Source organism: Mytilus edulis, chromosome 4 (genome assembly GCF_963676685.1).
Source record: "Mytilus edulis chromosome 4, xbMytEdul2.2, whole genome shotgun sequence".
Classification (NCBI taxonomy): Eukaryota; Metazoa; Mollusca; class Bivalvia; order Mytilida; family Mytilidae; genus Mytilus; species Mytilus edulis.
Window position 1 is genome coordinate 24,914,841 of NC_092347.1, and position 18,979 is coordinate 24,933,819.

The following is an 18,979-nucleotide window of genomic DNA, read 5'->3' on the forward strand; positions in this document are numbered from 1 at the left end:
ACAGAAGAGACAAAAGCCAAACTACAAACAGTGGCACATTACATTGACAGAACGGGCAGATTTAATACTGCTGTTCCACAATCCCAATCTTAACCAGCGCATACCAATTTAAAGCACAGAGAAGAAAATATGTTGAGGAAAACGCACCAGAGAGGAAAACCACACATTGATACAATTCGTGCCAACAGGCTTTAAGATTGAGATTGAGAATGTGTGCCATTTTAAATAAAAAGACTCTTACGAAAATTTAGTTTTTTTAGCACTCCAAATGATTACTCAAATGAAGGATTGTTACTCATTTGGGGAACAGTTCCCCTTTTGGTAGGTTGTCCATAACCTGTTAAAAATTTAAATATCAGCATTTACATGTATACCGGTCCACTCGATTCCCATATTAGCTCATTTAAAATATGGCAACTTTAATTTTCGCATATTTGATATTTAACTTTCATCGACAGGAGTTATGACTTGAGATGAATATCTGGACTGATAACAATAAGACATATTCTAGCCATAAACAGGAGGTATATATCATAAATATACAGTATATAAGATAGCTACTTCAGAAAACGACCTCCTTTCGTAAAGAGCATAAGGTAGGGTAGATAACTCCAGGAAAAAAATGACTTTAAAATTGCTTAGGTCATCACTCTTATTACGCACGGGAATCACGACGGTTGGTTATACCTATTATCATTTATTGAACAACTTATTTTGACTTGAAAGGATATTGCATGACGATAATATAAAACAATATTAATATAAATACAGGTAAAAATTATTTTTGAAGCATGTTATTTGAGAAAAAGCGATTTCTCATGGAGAGTTTTTGCGGAAGACGGTAGGATTTTTTTTTTTAACGTTCAAAAAATGTAATAAAGAATTGATTATACCTTAAAGTACCTTTATTTTTCGAAGTTATAGGGACCAATCGTGCTTTGAAGTAATAATTTTGACAAAAAAATGGTGTGTTAGTATGTGGGGAAAAAAAAATCATTTTGAGTATGAAATTTTTGTCCCCTGAATCTATAGTCATTTTTTTTTTTTTTCAAAAGAAATGATAAAGCTTGCCCATAAGGCTTTTATTGGGAATATCATTCAATGATTAAATCCTGTTTTCAAAATTGTATATAAAATCTTTGATTTTGGCAAAAGGAAAGAGGGGGGGGGGGGTAGTCATTCAAAACCTAGCTGTCACCCTTAACTCATAATGAGGTCTCTGATTACAATCCTTTCTTTAACCTTACAGATTATCAAATATGATTTACCTAATTGTAAGCATTGCCTAAGGGTCACATAGATATACATATGCAGCAATCAAGGATCAATATCAATGAGTATCATGAGTACAATTTAAAGCCATGATCAATTGTCCTAATTGTTTAATGATTTATGTAAAACTAAATGTTCAATCTTCCATAGACTAAGGCATAATATTACTAACTAGATACATGTAGAGATGTACATGTATATTGCAACAATTGACAACCTCATAAGTGACATAAGTCATGACATACTGTAAATTTTTTATATACATGTACTGCAACAAATTACAACCTTATGTACTGTAAATATATAATGCAACAGATGACAACCAGAGTAAAACATTTATTAATTATATACCGAATCACTGGCGCATGACCAGAGCAGGACCCCTCTGAGGCAGTCAGTGGGCGCAACACATAAAATTAGTTGATCTGCCACTTATAACTTCATGTAATGTCATCTGTATACTGCAGCAAATGATACAAAATGGAATTCTTTCTTTACACATCACATTTAACAACACTCTCACATTTGCTTAAACTTAATGAATGCATTTCTCAGAACATTATTGATGTATTGCCATTATCATGATTATGCACTTCTCTTTTGAACTTTTAGTCCAATAAATCACATAGAGATAACACATGTTATTGCAAGTAGTTTCAGAAGCACATAATTATACAAGTAATTTTGAAAACAAACCAGAATTCTAATTGATAAATGTATTTTTACTTTATTTGTAGTTGACAGACTATAAACAACTTTTTTTGTTTTACAAAGAATCAAGATACCGGAAATATACATTTATTCCTGCTGTAAAGGTTAGTACATGTACTTTAAGCTTTAACTTTTTTAATTATAAGACTAGTGAAACTAGCATGCAATGTAATAATGCTGTATTTGCTCGCACATATTCATAGTTTTTTTTTTTTATCTTTTTAAAGCAAGTAAAATTTGAATTCTTAAACACACTTATTGCCTACATGTAAAAAATGACTGTAATATTTTTTCTGTCTATGAAGAATTAACATAGAAAATTTGGTGCACACTGAATAACGCGCATAGCGGGTTATTTGACAGTGTGCACCACATTTTTTATGTTATTTCAAATAGACAGAAAAAATATTACACTCATTTTTTAAATGTACAAATACATGTAACATACAAATACATTTTAAAGTACTTTTTTTTAGGACACCATTTGTCACAGTTTGGCCACATAGACATACTGCATCAAATACTAGTTATTAATACCATACTAATAATACTGATTCAGTATTATTTATATATTTGACCTCATTGTAAAGGTAAGTAACAATATTACACACTGTAGCATGTACATCATGTACAGGTTGTAAGCTCTTGAACATGTATTTAATTTATATAATGAATATTGAGATGTTGTGCTTGTCACTTTTTAGTTAACCAGTAACATAACAAAAACAATCACAAATAACATTACAGAAGAAGATGAAATATGTCATGATTATACTTCTAAAGAGACTGCTTTCATACATCATATAAATTCATAGAATTATTTCCCTTGAAAAAAATGCATGTTGATATTTTTTAATATAGGAAGAGACATAAACTTTTAATAACTAATATGTGGAAAACATTCATCTATTTTGGTGGATTTAACATATTATATGGACAATGACTTTATAGGCTGTTCTCTGTAGGATTTAGAACAGTTATTGTTTTTTTTATAATTTAAAGCAAGCATGCATACTTTAATGTATAACTGCTGTTTTCTTTTCTCATCACAACTGTATAATACATCTAAATGGTGTTGTGTTCATTAAAAAATGTGTAAAAGAGTGGCCAAAGATACTAAAGGCACCTTCAATCTCATAAGTAAAAAAACAAAGAAAAAGCCAAGGCTAAAAAAGAAACAGATAAACAGATAAACAGACAAACAACACACACTAAATACAACATAGAAAAATAAAGACTGAGACACACATACCCCACCAAAAACTGGGGGTGATCTCAGGTGCTCTGGAAGGGTAAGCAGATCCACATTAACCCAATCATTGAATATGTTGAATAAGTACATGAATGAAAATTATCATGGTCTAATATATTTCAAGGGAGATAATTGAATTAACATTATTAGTTAAACATTAAAATATGAATGATCTGTTCGTTGTTAAACACTTCATGCATCAACATTATCATGGTCTAAAATATTTCAAGGGAGATAATTTAACTAACTTACTTAAACATTGAAATATAAATGATTTGTTCATTGGTGAAGACTCTACCTGGACTGTCAACATGGACAACACGAATAAAAGCCCTGTTTTAATTGATAAATTGTTTTTTGTATACATTTTGGTGAAATTTTGTCACATGTACATTTACTAAATATCCATTTATTTTATATTCTTTAATTCATATAGAGAGAAGAAGAATTATTTATATATATAACCTGTAAACATAGAAGTATGTTAAATTGAGACACCAAGCTCACAGAATATTAAGGTAAGTCAGTCTTAATGTATTCACATATATGATATAATATATAGTCATATATAAAGTCAGTTTTTATACACAATTAATTTTTTTCTTTGGGGGGGGGGGGGTATATAGAATTACTCTGTCCATGTATGTCTTTTAACCAGAACTCAAAAATGAACTGACACTTATTAAACTTAACACAGTTGCAGTACACATCCTGAGAAAGTACATGAATTAACTTATCATGGTATAACATATTTCAAGACAAATAATTGAACTAACTTAGTTAAACCTTGAAATATGAATGATTTGTTCATTGTTGAAGACGACATGGACTAACAATATCATGGTCTAAAATATTTCAAGGGAGATAATTGAACTAACTAAGCTAAACATTGAAATATGAATGATTTGTTCATTGTTGAAGACTAAATGGACTAACATTATCATGGTCTAAAATATTTTCTAGGGAGATAACTGAACTTACTTACATATATACATTGGAATAGAAATTATTTGTTCATTGTTGAAGACTCTTCATGGACTGTCAACATGAACAACATAAATAAAAGCCCAGTTCATTGATAACTTTTTTTTTGTATGCATTTATTTTGGTGCAATTTTGTCACATGTGCAATTACTAAATATCCATTTATTTTATATCCTTTGATTTATATAGAGAGAAGATTTTTTATATATAACCTGTAAACATAGAAGTATATGTTACATTGAAAAAACAAGGTCAAAGAATATTAAGGTAAGTCAGTCTTAATGTATTCACATGTCATATAATATATATAGTCATTTCTACTTTTTTTTTGCGAGGGGGGTCGTGATATATAAAAATCCAGCAAAGACAATGTCTCCACATGAATTATTGGAAAAACCACCATGCTGGTTTAAGAACAAATACCTTCTTCATACTTGGGATGAGGGGTCAAACAAATTAACAACTTACAATGGGAAAATAGTCCATTATCTGGCAAGGCGAAAAACTTTTAGGGTAAACAACATTTCATAATATTTTGGGTGTGCATGAAGGTTCACTGTCACATCTCTTTAAAATAAAAACTGGGAAATTGATATTATTAAGTTTTGGTGAGTGGTTAATATCTCATGCCTGTTATCCTTTTTACATTAACAAAATGGTTTCCCCTGATGTTTTAAAATGGAATTAAATACTAGTAACTCAAATGATACTTGATGCATGCTTTTGATAACATACAATAACCTTTGTTTCACATGCAAGGTGTTATAGATCACACAACACCATAACCTGCATCCCTCAACAATTAATGTCAGATGAATACATAGCTGCCACAAATACAGACTATTTTAGTGTGTGGTGCAGGCATTGGCTAATTCAGTTAAATGAAACAAACTTCTATTTCCCTTGTTAAATAATGCCTTCATAGCTTATACTTTGACTAATAAACTTTATGTTGCTTTATGATACTATATGTTGCTTTGCTTATTAGTGTTACTTTATGTTGCTTTATGATGCTATATGTTGCTTTGCTTATAAGTGTTACTTTATGTTGCTTTATGATGCTATATGTTGCTTTGCTTATAAGTGTTACTTTATGTTGCTTTGTGTTGCTCTATGATACCATATGTTGCTTTGCTTATTAGTGTTAGTTTTCTTCTTGTGCGACAATATAATTTTTTTGCTTTATATATTGTTTTTACAGCATGATTAAAAAAATGTTTGCATACTAATAACACTATCTTTAGACTGAAAATAAATCAAACTTTTAAAGACAGCTTAAATAAAATGTATATACATTATTTACAGGTTATATATTGGAATGAATCTGAGGGTCAGAAAGAGACTACAAAATTAGAAAGATACGATTTGACATACAAAGAACTAAAACAGGATATCAATGAAGGCACACTTAAGATAATGTAAGTATAACAAAATTAAATAATTTTAATAATCAAATTGAATTATTTTAAGAATCAAATTGAATTATTTTAAGAATCAAATTGAATTATTTTAAGAATCAAGTTAAATAATTTCTTCAATCAATCTTTAAAAATATTCAATAATTTGTTTTGGTCATTTGTTTATCCTCTTTTCTGTTGTTATGAAGTTACAAACTGTTTTCTTTTTTTTATTTTCAGAAATTAATTTTTAAAACAGACTATAGTGTATTTTGATTAATGATTGACAGTAAGTAGTAAAAAATAAGCAAGAGTTACCTCTCTTTGATAAGTTATTTTTTTGGGGAAATACCTTATGTTACTATATTTCAAACCATTAATATGAAGCTAAAAATACTCTCCAATCAGAAAGCACTATTCTAGCATTAATAGTGAAGGACCCCTGGTGTCAATTTTGTGTAGGAAGTTCAGTTTCAGTGATTTTGATTTTTTCTTCTGAAGTAGCTATATAAGAATATTGACTCGCTCTCGTCAATCAAGCTATAAACATTCATAATATCGGTTAACATTAAATTACACAGTGACAGGGCCATTTTGTGTCAATAGAGAAAGAATAAGACTTACCTGACTGATAATACAATGAATTTCCAACCACAAAGTCAAGTTATTAAATCGTAAATAGGTGTTTTAGATTTTTTGCAGTTCCAGTGTTAGATCATGACTTCCGGTCTCGACAGAATTTACCCGCCAAATACATTAACCAATAAATGAATAGCGGCTTAATGAACCGTGAATAGGGAAATGCGTACGGTGAAACCAAACAAAAAAGGCTTTACGCACTCAGGATTCTATCGATGTGTTGAGTTTTCTGCTCTTCGGTCGGGTTGTTGTATCTTTGGCACATATGTGTCGATTTTTTTTTTCGACCTTTGAGTTTTTTTGGTGTCTTTTGTCTCTCTTTTGAAATATTACCTCTCCTTGCAAAAAAAATAAAGACACATTCCCAATTTTCATTCTCAATTATATGCACTTAAACAAAAGACAAAACCAGTCCGCATGTAGTCCAGGTCACTGTCAATAGAATATTATATATATGAGGGTGGTAATGGGGGTCCCGCCATGACGAATAACGGTAAAATTTCTTGCCAAATGACGTTAACGGTAATTTTTGGTGCATGACGATAAAATGTCCACGTTCTTTTAGACGATAAAACAATCGAATTATTTTGACGAATCACGTAATTTTTTTCAAGTTTGAGACCTCTGACTAATCACGGTAAGGATATTTTTAATCAATTTGACGCTAACGGTAGCCGAAAATGACCGTCTGACGCCTGACGGTAAAGGGCATTATAGTCTGTTTCCCGGCCGTTATTGAAATTCTTGACAATACCTAATATTAATACTTGTATATACCGAAGGCATACTGAATGTTTTACGGAGGGGACCAACCTAAGGGCATTACTACCCTCATATATGCCACTGTCTTGACAGGTGCGCCTTTAGGATTTTGGGCCGGATACTCAAATGTTGGGAGTGATATATTTACTTGTAAAAAATTTAAATAGTATGCTTTTACTGCTAACAAAACTTTGAATTTTTGAAATACTAAGGCTTTTCTACCTCAGGAATAGCTAGATTACCTTATCTGTATTTGGCAATTTTTTAGGCCGAATATTTGGTCCTCAATGCTCTTCAACTTCGTTCTTTTTTTGGTCTTTTAAACATTTTAAAACGGATTCTTCTTATCATTTCCCACGAAATAAATGTTCCTAATTCTTTTTAATAAAAGAGATTTTACAACTGTCCAACATGATAAGATTTTCTGTCATATGCATTGCATTGCATTTGCTCCGCAAACTGGCTTTTATCGACAAAACTTATACCCCAAATAAAACAAAATATATGTTTCTATAGTTCTGTAACTTTCTTTTTAGTAAGGGAGGACATCAAAAGTTCAATGTAGGATAAAAAAACTTAATTCACATAGTTTTTTCGCTGACCCCCCTACCCCCTTCTTAACTTAATTTGGGAAAAATTGATTTACCTATATGGATATATGTAAAATCGATTTTAGATTAACAAAACTTGCAGCAATGTTGACCCCCCCCCCCCCCCACCCCCAAACTATTTGATTTAAGTTTTTTACCCTACATCGATCTTTTGATGCCGTCCCTAATGAATAGTACTTATATCACTATCGGACACGCATGACAGAGATGTATAATTATAATTTATACACCTGATAGTTCAAAATGGAAAGTTACAAATTATGGTCCGTGTACACTGATCAATACCCTCAGAAGTGAAACGATGCATGAACTTGCAAGTCCGACAGGAAATCGCTTGAATACCTGGACATGTCACCTCACAATACCTTTGGGAGTAATACCTTTAGCCATGCTGGTGGTCAGATAAGGGAAGGTCCGAATTCATTTAAATAAGTTTGATGAATCTTTTCCTACGCAGGATTTTGATACTCAAAAGTATACTAAATATGTAGTATAACGAAATTAGAGATCTACATTTTCAAATTAGATTGCAAAAGAGTCGTGATCTGAAACTTCCAATGTGCATATGGATTCAAATAGTTTTTAGCTAAACATGAAACAATCAGCAGGACTCGAACCTCTACAAGTTACTTTTTCCACCAGAAATTTGTCTTGATAATTTCTTCTAGAATAAAGGAATAAATTAATTTTATGGGCACAAATTGATTAATTTATAGTCAAAAGGATTTAACAGAGATCTGTTCTCTGTCTATCTGTCTTTAACAGTTACACAATTGCTTCATGATTAAAACCCTGACATTTAAAGATGTTCGCTGATCAGCTCGCGGGTATAACTCTTTTTTTTTTTAAAGGATTTCGCTATATTTTTTTTTATAAATGAACTTTATCATATACTTAATAGAAAAAATGAAATAAAAAATGGGGTAACTGTTCATTTAAGCTTACAATCCGCCTCCGAAAGAAGCATACATTTTTGTTAATGTCCTTTTGGTGAACTAATAGGAGAAATAGAGGTAATATCGAAATAAAAAAAAAGAAGTAAATTACAGATATCGCTTAAATATTACAATTATTAAATTTATGTACAGCTTATTTGAAAACAATAATAAAACACATAGGTCACCGATGAAAAAATATATTTCAATTTTAATGCCAAAAAAATGGCATTTTTGCACCAAAGGGAGATAATTAGGAGCCTTTTCAATGATTTAAACATTTTATTTTAACAAAAAAGTCATCTAGGGCCAAACCGAATCGATTGTTTTGGTTGATTTTTGTATCACATGATAAAGTAATAATTAATAGTACATGTAATAAATAAGATTTGTAATGAAAAAAAAAAAATGTTTTGCTGAAATGTTTGTACCCGCGAGCCTCCTTAAAGAGAAATTGTGATTTGATTGTTCTAGATCTACTAGTATATAATTTATGATTATAGATTAAAAATACATATAACCATCGTGTTTACCTGTATAAGACCGATTTTTTTGACGATCGAATCAGGCAATCAAATGATTTAACTTCGTTCCACTTTCAATGTTGACATTCTTTTCCTTTAAAAGACTGACCAGGCGCGATTGATGCGTTATCCATCTCTAGCCAAGGGGTTAAATTGAGATTCACATGAATACGGATTCAATTAGGTCGAATTATTTACTTGCAAGTGTATACTTAACCTTTAATGTTTCTTAGCTTATTTTGTCAAAACTGAACCATACTTTTTGCTAAACGCGAATTATTATTTAACTTTTTCACTTTCATTAATTATTGAACAAAAAAAATCCCATTTTCGTTTTTTTTTTATATATTTTGTAGCTAGTGCCACTTTAATAGATGTAGGAAGATGTTTGAAGAATCTAGAGAAAATGTGTACCTCTAAATGAAGAAAACTTTGTGAAGATACAAATATATAAAACATTTGTTTATTTTTTTATTAAAAAGAATTGATGTGACCCATTAACTTGAATGTAGCATAAATAGTTGCCTTGGGTTCTTATCCAACCACCTCCTCTTAGAAGCGAGCATGTGAACAAGGATCCCAGGCTACATACTAGCTACACATAATATGTGTCATAGTAGTGAGACTTGTATAGGGTATATTGGGATACGGGATATTTGCCATTTTAATTTTAGGGATATGGGATATTTGTCCTAAAAGTAAATGGGATATGGGATATTGATGCATTTATAAGGATATTGAACTTTTAACATGAAAAAAAAATATGTCGAATTTAAAAGTTACGGACAGAAATATTTACATCTCATTTGATAGTCCTTAATAAAATTGCCCAAAAAAGTTTAATATTAAAGGTCATTTTAGTGCTTTGTTGATTTTAATTGAGTTTATGGTCGTTTTATTTAAAAGTCATCCAAACCCAAGCGAAAAGTATTGACTTATATGCTCATGTGTACTGATAATTTTAAAAGTATTTGTTTTGCTTTCCATACCTCGTTCCTTATTGTTAATTTTCCTTTTTTAGATGGTGATGTTCCTTTGGCACTATCTTACGGTGTTTGTATATCACAACTCCTCCGCTTTGCCCGTGTCTGTTGTAACGTTTTGGATTTTAATGAACGAAATATATGTATTACTGGTAAATTATTAAGTCAGGGATTTCGTTACCACAAATCACTTAAAATCTTTACTAAATTCTAGATTTGGTTTTGAAGTTTGGTTCTACCTGTAGAAAACTTATTTCTAACGGGATAGCACATCCTCATTTTTACGGAGATGTTGTTTACCGTGCCATTGGATGCTGGATGTGTAATGATTGATAATTTAGTCTCAGATGCATTACTTTTTATTAGTTGTAATTGGCATTGAACTAGCTGTCAGTAACTGCGAGTACTCTCAGATCTGTACTGTGTGTCTTTTTTTTATGGGATGTACAAGTACTCGGTCACGTCCACTCTCTGTTTTTGTTAGATGTATTTCTATTTGTATCCATCTAATGAGTTAAGCCTTTTTCAACTGATTTGTATAGTTCGTTTTTATGTTGTACACCACTGTCCCAGGTTAAGGGGAGGGTTGGGATTCCGCTAACATGTTTAACCTCGCCACATTCTGTATGTATGTGCCTGTCCAAAGTCAGGAGTCTTTAATTCAGTGGTTGTCGTTTGTTGCTGCGTTACATATTTGTTTTTTGTTCATTTTTTTATACATAAATTAGGCCGTTAGTTTTCTCGTTTGAATTGTTCTACATTTGTCATTTCAGGACCTTTTATAGCTAACTATGCGGTATGAGCTTTGCTCATTGTTGAAGGTCGTACGGTGACCTATAGTTGTTAATTTCTGTGTTACATGGTCTCTTGGCAATTGACAATCATACCACATCTTTTTTTATATATTATATGCTCATATGCTCATATGCATTGATAATTTTCTTGAAATAATTATAGATTTTTGTTAGATGTATCCATCTGATGAGTTAAGCCTTATTGTTGTCAATGTTTTTATTTGTTTTGATGCTTTATATGATTACAGGATATTTTCTAGTGTTTTACCTCTTGTTTTTTACGTGGCGAGGATCTTCAGAGGTCTCCACGTTGCACAGATTGCTCTGTTTTGCAAGACAAGCTGGGGCCGAGGGACGTCAGAGCACGTCCCATATCAAAAAGTAGATATTTCGTCGTATAAACTATGTTAATAACGAATAATTACTAAATTAATATGTTTTCTTTCTATTACTGGTGTTGTGAGGAAGGAAATTAAAAAAAAGTAACAAAAATATTGGGATCTATGTAATTCATAAATTTCAAGATCACAGAGTCAAATGTTGTGTTGTTTCTTTGCAAAGCAAGGTTAAAGTGTAATGTAGGTACATTAGCAGAAAGCTTTCTTGTGTTAAATTTTGAGTTATTGAACTTGCATGCTAAATATCCACTTTTTGTTTGATATGGACGTGCTCTGACGTCCCACAGTCTCAGCTTGTCTGGCAAAACAGCCGTTGGATGTCAGAGCAATCTCGGACAAGAGACAACATTGAGTCCTTCTGTTCTTTCCAACATAGTTAACGTGTAGGGTGAAGTTTCTTATCAATAAAAGAAGAATGCTATCAAAATGAAATTTTACAGTCATATGCATCACGGTTTGAACAATTAAAAAAAAAAAGTCTGAAATTAGACCCCTTACACTAAATTTATCGTTTAAGATCACATAAAAAGAGATTGTTATACAAGTCTCTAAGATGGAACACTTCATCTTTTGGACATATATATTCTTATTTAACACTGGAAGTATGCACTGTAAATTTCCTTTAACACAGTTTGTTTTCCCAGTCAAAATTGTTGACGTTGTGATGATGAGGAAAAAAATGGGCTTGGGAATGAATTTATAATGATTTTTTGGGATATTTCAAAATAGTTTTAGGGATATGGGATATTTGTAAAAAAAAATTATTGGGATATTAGGGGTAAACATTATAGGGATACGGGATATTGGGATAAAAACTTAATGGGATATGGGATATTGATACCCCCCCCCCCTCTAAACAAGCCTCAGTAGTCTCAGATACTAGTAATTAGTAGAAGCCCCTATATTGGTCAACAACATGGTGGTCGCAAAACTCTATCCAGCGTCGTTCCCTTTCGACTGCCATACCATAAAGCATTGCTTAGTAGCATAAGGTTTTGGTCCAACCCCAGTTAAATTTCCCCAAAATTTGAAAATCTGGTTATCGAAAAGTAAAATGATCAACAAAACGAACGTGCGTCAATAATCTACGCAGCTCATCTGGTAGCACCCCTGTCATTTTAATAGAATATGTAGATATTTTTTCTCTGTTTGTTTAGTAGCACAAAAAAACGAGTCTGTCCAGTGACGTCGATTGCATTTCTATTTTCTGAAAGCCCACTATAATTGAGATCTATTTACATGAAACTGATTTTAAAGAATGTAATTATTACAGCGAAATGCCTTGTGTAGGTAAAGGTTATATCTTTGGTTAGCTTGCTTCCTAGCTAACCAAAGTCGTTATTTTGTTAGGTATACTACCCTCCTTTAATGGTAAACTAGTTTGACAAAAAAAAACTCTATCTGTTTGTAGGCTTACACTACTCCGACTAAGGGGTAGTATAACTTACCTAATAATGAGTTCACGGTTCAGCTAACAAGCAAGCTAATTATAGATCATATATTACATTAACTTACACACTCAATGGGTTTTTGCTGTAACAATACAGTGAAACAAGGCATGCACCAGAAAGTAATCATAAACCAATTTTATTTTATTTTTTAATGATAAGAGATCTAGCTTTTCAAATAGCTCCATGACCCATGCAGTTGTATTATTTTTTACACAGCATGATATGAACCGTATTTTGTTAAAAGTTACAAAAGGCTTTCGTTTATTTTAATTTAAAATCCTTATCTTTCTAAAAGTCTCTGTTCAAATTCTACAAAAATAACTGTGAAAAAGAGTGACGAAAGATACCAGAGGGACAGTCAAACTCATAAATCGAAAATAAACTGACAACACCATGGTTAAAAAATGAAAAAGACAAACAGACAAACAATAGTACACATGACACAAGATAGAAAATTATAGCATAAACAACACGAACCCCACCAAAAACTAGGGATGATCTCAGGTGCTCCGGAGGGGTAAACAGATCCTGAGTCCACATGTGGCACCCGTTGTGTTGCTTATGAGATAACAAATCCGGTAAATAGTCTTATTCTGTAGGTCACATTTATGAAAGGGAAAGGGATTGTAGTTACAACGTAAGGAACATATCCAATATCATTTTTGTAAGATATTCCATAACGGTCAACCAACTCGTGATGGCGTTCATAAAATTTACGAAGAGATGATTTCAACTTCACCATTTGGAACTCTTGATTTAATAGCTTCCTTGTGAACAACAATCCTCTATCAAGAAAATAAAGGTAGGAAATGCAAGCACGGGAATATCGTACAAATTGGGAGATATATATGTTACAATAAATAGGTGAAATTAGGAATTACATGTAATTACTAAAATTTAGGAATTACATGTAATTCCCGATGCACTTAGTAAATACATGTAATTCCTGAATCTGCCTAGTTATTACCAGTAATTACTAATTTTTAAATGATTTTTTACAGCTATTTACTAACTGTTAAAACAATGTTGTAATATGGTCAGTGGAGATAAAAGATCAATGAATATTATCAAAAAGTGATCATCCTAAAATATTACATACCTTTTTGCTATATTAAGCACGTTAATGGGGCTTGCAGGTATAAAACCATATTTCTTTTTTAAATATAGGATTTCGCTATTTTTTTCTATAAATAAACTTTATCCTAGTACACTTTATAGAATTTCTTTGTTAAAGTACTTTTTCTGTTGAACTAATAGCAGAAATAGGGGTAATATCGAAAAATAAAAAGATTTCCAATTTTGTAAATTTCTAAACTTTAGAATTGATAAATTTCAGTACAGCTTATTTGACAAATATTATAAAAGATATATGTCACTGAGGAGTTAACAAAGATATTTCAATTTTAATGCCAAAAAAATAAACATTTTTGAACCAATAGGAGGTATAAAATACGATATTTTTTTGATGTGTTTGAGATTTTGATTGTCCAATTTGATAAGGACTTGTGCTTTGTCCTTAGTTTACGATGCTGTGTCTCTTTACTAGACCAGACCAATTTGTATTGGACTATGGCCAATGTCAGGCGACCGTGGGGATGACTAATTTTGAGAGCTTTGTTTTGGTGGAGACTTCGTAGCAGCATCCTGTTACAAATATTACTTGATTAAAGTTGGGTTTTTTTTAAGTAGGAAAAAAAGTTAACCACACAATCTACATATTTATAATCTATTTGAAAAATTACAATCTACCGTTGCAAACTTTCCACATGTGCTATCCAGCACTTTGATTATAATTCTATTGATGAAGAATGTCAGCTTCATCGAAAAAGTCTGACAAGAGAAGTCGGAGTTAAACCTTATTTTACAGAGGAATTTAATCATTTCATATATAAGGTTGGTCTGATTGATATGTAAAAAATCCAGAATTTAATGTTTCATTATGAAAAATCAAGATCTTTCAATCAAATTTGGCATAATAGAATGTCTATCATCAAAAAGAACTGGCGAATTTGACTTTAAACTTCTTGCAAATGTGTTTCTCATATTTGGATTATATCATTGTCTTGCAATGTGCAAATGATTTTTTATCAAGTTTCAAAAATTATAAAACAACCATTATCCAGTCTCAATTCATAAACAAAACTATAGAACATAAAGTCTTTGATTTCTTTAACTTTAAGTAATCCCTACAATCCCTAACCCGTTACTTTCTTACTTGGTTTCTTGAATTAGTCTCAAATTTAATACAAAATATCAACTTAGTAAATAGCTGTAAACATGACCAAAAAAATCAGTAAATACCTGTAATCACTGAAACAATCAGTAAAAACATGTAATTCCTAAATTGATTAGTAATTACAGGTATTTACTGAATTGTTTAGTAATTACGTGTAATTCCTAATTTCACCTATTTACTGTAACATATACACCGTATATGCAGGTGCATGCTGCTGGAATGTTGCTACTTAGAAATGGAGTTCGCAAATGGAAAGCTGAAATCATCTCCTCTGTCGTAAAGTTTTGTTTCCAATCAATCCTCATTGTCAATTTCTAGATGTAAGTCAAGATATGAGGCCGATATGTAAAGGGGGGGGGGTCTGTAAACATGTAAACATAGACAAAACTTAAGCGATACAGAAATACTGTAACAATAGCCTTTACCTTTACTATTGACCAATGAAATTGGATATTTGAAAAAAGATCGGAACAACCGGAAGTATCAACAACTTTAATGGCGGTCTAAACAAACTTGGAAATTATATAGACATTTTTGCTTTTTCAACTTCAGCAACAAACTCATAGTAAGAAAAGCTAACGAGACAACTCGTAAATGATTTTGAATTTGGAAATTTTCGCTAAAAAATTCTTGCACTAATCATTAAATCAGTTGCTTGTTTATCAAATATTAATCTTTGACCAGTTTGGACTTGCACACATTTTCGAATTTTGCCGTTGTCTGCTAAAAAGCAATGTAATTAAATTTATGGTGTCATAACAAACGTGCAGTTTGAATTCGAAAAATTCACAGAAGGTATATTATCAATAGATCACTGAATGAAAGAAACAGTGCGAACTGCCTTAAATATTGGAAGTCATTTTGCATATCAGCAGAGCTCATGCAGTCAGTGCTTGTCTTGTATGCTTTTTTTTAATGGTTGGATAAGTCTTCAGTCAGACTTTTAATTGCTGTATATATGTCTTTGACTGCAAGTTTTCAAACACCATTATGATTATTTTTGATTAGGTTCCTTGTGTAAATCATGTTCGCTCCCTTACAGTTACACTGGTATCAGGTCTGTTCGCGACCAATACACTTTCGTACCCTACATGTTTGCACCTCGCAAGTTTGTACTCAATGTGTGTTCGCATTCTACACGTTCACGCCCAATTTTAGTTCAAATTCCAGTTGAATTATTGGAAAATCATGATTGTTGTTTTAAATTGCTTAGGTTGAAATGCTGAATGTGAATGTATAAATTTAGCTTAATGAAAAACACAAAAGATAATTGTTTTTAACAGTTTTGTCCCTTTGATCTGAAACAATGAAACAAAAAAATATAGCTATACACTATCATAACCAAAACATGATTAAGAGTTATTCAACACAAAATAAAACGTTGACAGAATCCCACTTTATTTAGAAACGATTGTTACTTTTTTAACAAACTATTATTGACTATCCAAAACATGATTAAGATTTATTCAACACCAAAAAAAATAATGAGACAATGACAACAGATATACTTATAGGAATACACTTGCCAAAAGTTTATTACAAAGTTATTAAACACAAAACCAATAAAATTAGGCGCAAACATGTAGGGTGTGAAAGTGAAAGGGGGCGAACATGAGTGGGTACGAAAGTGAATGGGCACCAACGGACCCGGATTCAGTTACACTCTGCATGCATTCCACACATAATAGAGGGTATTAATGGGGGGTACCTTCATGACGAATAACGGTAAAATTTCTTGCCAAATGACGTTAACAGTCATTTTTGGTGCATGACGATAAAATGTACACTTTCTTTTAGACTTTAAAAAATTCGACTGATTTTGAAGAATTATATTAATTTTTATTTGAGACCACTGACGAATCACAATAAGGATATTATGGCGAATCAGGGTAAAATTTTAACCAATTTCACGCTAACGGTAGCCAAAACTGAACGTAAAAGGGCATTACTACCTTCATTATAATAATTTAGCAAATTAGCACCCTACACACTCTCACCCTTTTTTAAAATATTTTGTGGTGAGCCTTATTTTACAATCATGTTTAAGTTGGTGTATTGCTAGATAAAGAAAATGAATAAAGTAACAATTAATTTAAAAATAATTTGGTTTCCTTTAACAATAATGTAATGAATATTAGTGTGACAGGATTGCTTCCCTTAGTAAATGTGGTAGATACTTACTCAATCGTAAGCTGTTGAGCTAAGGAAGTTCTTCTTTAGCCCAGTTGGTATATATGCACTGCCTTGTACATGTAACAAAGAGGTTCTGGGTTTAAGTCCCGGTGGAGACCAAAGTTGATTTTGTACTGTATGTAGAATCATGCTCCCTGGTTACATTGTCACCCAACTGTCAAACCAATGGTGGTTAGAGAGGATTTCTTGCTATGTAATGTGTTGTGAGAGTCTTATATGATATACTTACTCTTGACGTGGGGGAAGTGTGACAGGATAGCTCCCCATAGTAAATATAGTAGATAAATACTCTGCCTTAAGCATACTTCTTTAGCTCAGTCAATAGACATACTGCCTTGTTACACAGAAGTCCAGGGTTTAATTTCCAGTGGAGACAAAGTTAATTTGAATGTAGAATCATGCTCTCTGGTTACACTGTCATGATGATCAAAAGTTAAGTTCACTCATATAAGACTAGTAAAGGAACAGTGGAAGATTCCTAACTGCTATCAAAGTAATCAATTTACAATTTTTAAACAAGTACATCATCTTTGCCTACATTTCCCATAAAAAAAGTTGGTGTGCCTTTTATTTTACCATTAAACCATATAACAAGGAATTATTTGAATCTGGAATAATTTTGAATTCTAGGAAATCGATAATGATAAAAATTAACCCAATTAAAGATGGCTCATAAAATTATCAAGGGATCAGTTAGTTCATCCTGAAAGATCAGTGAATAATTGAGTTTTCATCATAGATTTCTTTATCATATAAATTTTCCAGAATTCAAAACTATTCCAAATAAGATTTTGTGATATATTAATGTTTTAACATAATAATAGTTGGCTTGACACACATATTTTTGGGGGAAGGGTGAGAGAGGAAAAGTAGACCAAGAACTTGTTTAAAATATATACATCAAAACATTGAGACTGAAATTCTCAGGTAAAATAAAGAAAAGAATTGGCTATGTACATGATGTAAAATGGTAATTTATCATTTCAAAATGTTAAGTCTCCCACTAATGTTTAAAGTTTTTAAAATTTGGCTTTGTTCCAGAATGTTTAAGTAACATCATGGAGACTAACAGTGAAATGTACCATCCCAACCAGCCAACAGAAATGGGGACAGCAGGCAGTGGGGAGGAGAATGACTTTGGAACACAGTCCTATCAAGGATATACAGTATGTAGATAACTTTCTTTACCTGTTTTAGAATTATCATTTGTTTTGACATCATCATGTCATCATTATTGTATGAATCTATGAAATTATTTTGTCTGACATTTTTCAAATAAAAAAAGAAATGATTTTTTTGACCTGCCATGTTCAGATGTACAAATATGTATAAAATTAATAAGTAAGAGAGCACTGAAGTTGTATGCAACAGCTTAGTAGACTTTTAAAAGTTTCATGTTGTGGAATGAAGGATTATTATACACTATTAAAACTTGTCAATTCATGATAACTGAAATATTTCAGAAGCGAGCAGATATTTCCTATGGGTTTGGTAGTCCGACCAAAGATTGGAATCTGTCTAAATCTTCTCCATCACAAGAAGATGGGAAACTTCGTCTTGAAAACAATCAATTAAGAATACAAGTTAAACAATTCCAGTTAGACCTGCAAGCTGAACAAGGTAAGGTAGTAAAAAAATCACAATGATAACTGTTATGTCAATGAGATGTCTGTTCTTATACAGATTCATTATGTTTCAGTCAGATCAGTAAAAAAAAAATCAAATACAAAATTATAGCGTCTCCATTGTTAATTATATAATAGCATTTTACCTTAGTTCATTGTTCACTGGAGTAGTGTGTAGCACTTGCCACTACAAAAATGTAAAGTAACAATAA

At 31.6% G+C, this 18,979-nt stretch overlaps 1 protein-coding gene and 1 long non-coding RNA gene across 11 annotated transcripts in view; both read left to right on the plus strand.

The window, feature by feature from the left end:
* Positions 1–553: 553 nt before the first annotated feature.
* On the plus strand, positions 554–5,905 carry LOC139519286 (uncharacterized). 4 transcript variants are annotated; one of them, XR_011663556.1, is made up of 7 exons: positions 554–596; positions 2,010–2,087; positions 2,460–2,573; positions 3,672–3,753; positions 4,409–4,486; positions 5,525–5,637; positions 5,857–5,905. It is a non-coding gene; the product is annotated as an uncharacterized lncRNA (long non-coding RNA). The 4 variants fall into 4 exon arrangements; XR_011663555.1 differs by lacking the exon at positions 554–596 and adding an exon at positions 609–676; XR_011663557.1 differs by lacking the exon at positions 554–596 and adding an exon at positions 645–771.
* Positions 5,906–15,405: 9,500 nt separating this feature from the next.
* LOC139521765 (coiled-coil domain-containing protein 171-like) overlaps positions 15,406–18,979 on the plus strand; it is a 35,200-nt gene continuing 31,626 nt past the window's right edge. For 4 of the 7 annotated variants that reach the window (XM_071315349.1, XM_071315354.1, XM_071315355.1 and 1 more), the window contains exons 1-3: positions 15,410–15,514; positions 18,184–18,308; positions 18,606–18,762. In XM_071315349.1, coding sequence (XP_071171450.1) covers positions 18,201–18,308; positions 18,606–18,762 — 265 coding nt within the window. In that variant the 5' untranslated portion in view covers positions 15,410–15,514; positions 18,184–18,200. Of the gene's footprint in view, positions 15,850–18,183; positions 18,309–18,605; positions 18,763–18,979 lie in introns of all 7 variants that reach the window. The other 3 variants (XM_071315351.1, XM_071315352.1, XM_071315350.1) reach the window with 3 other exon arrangements.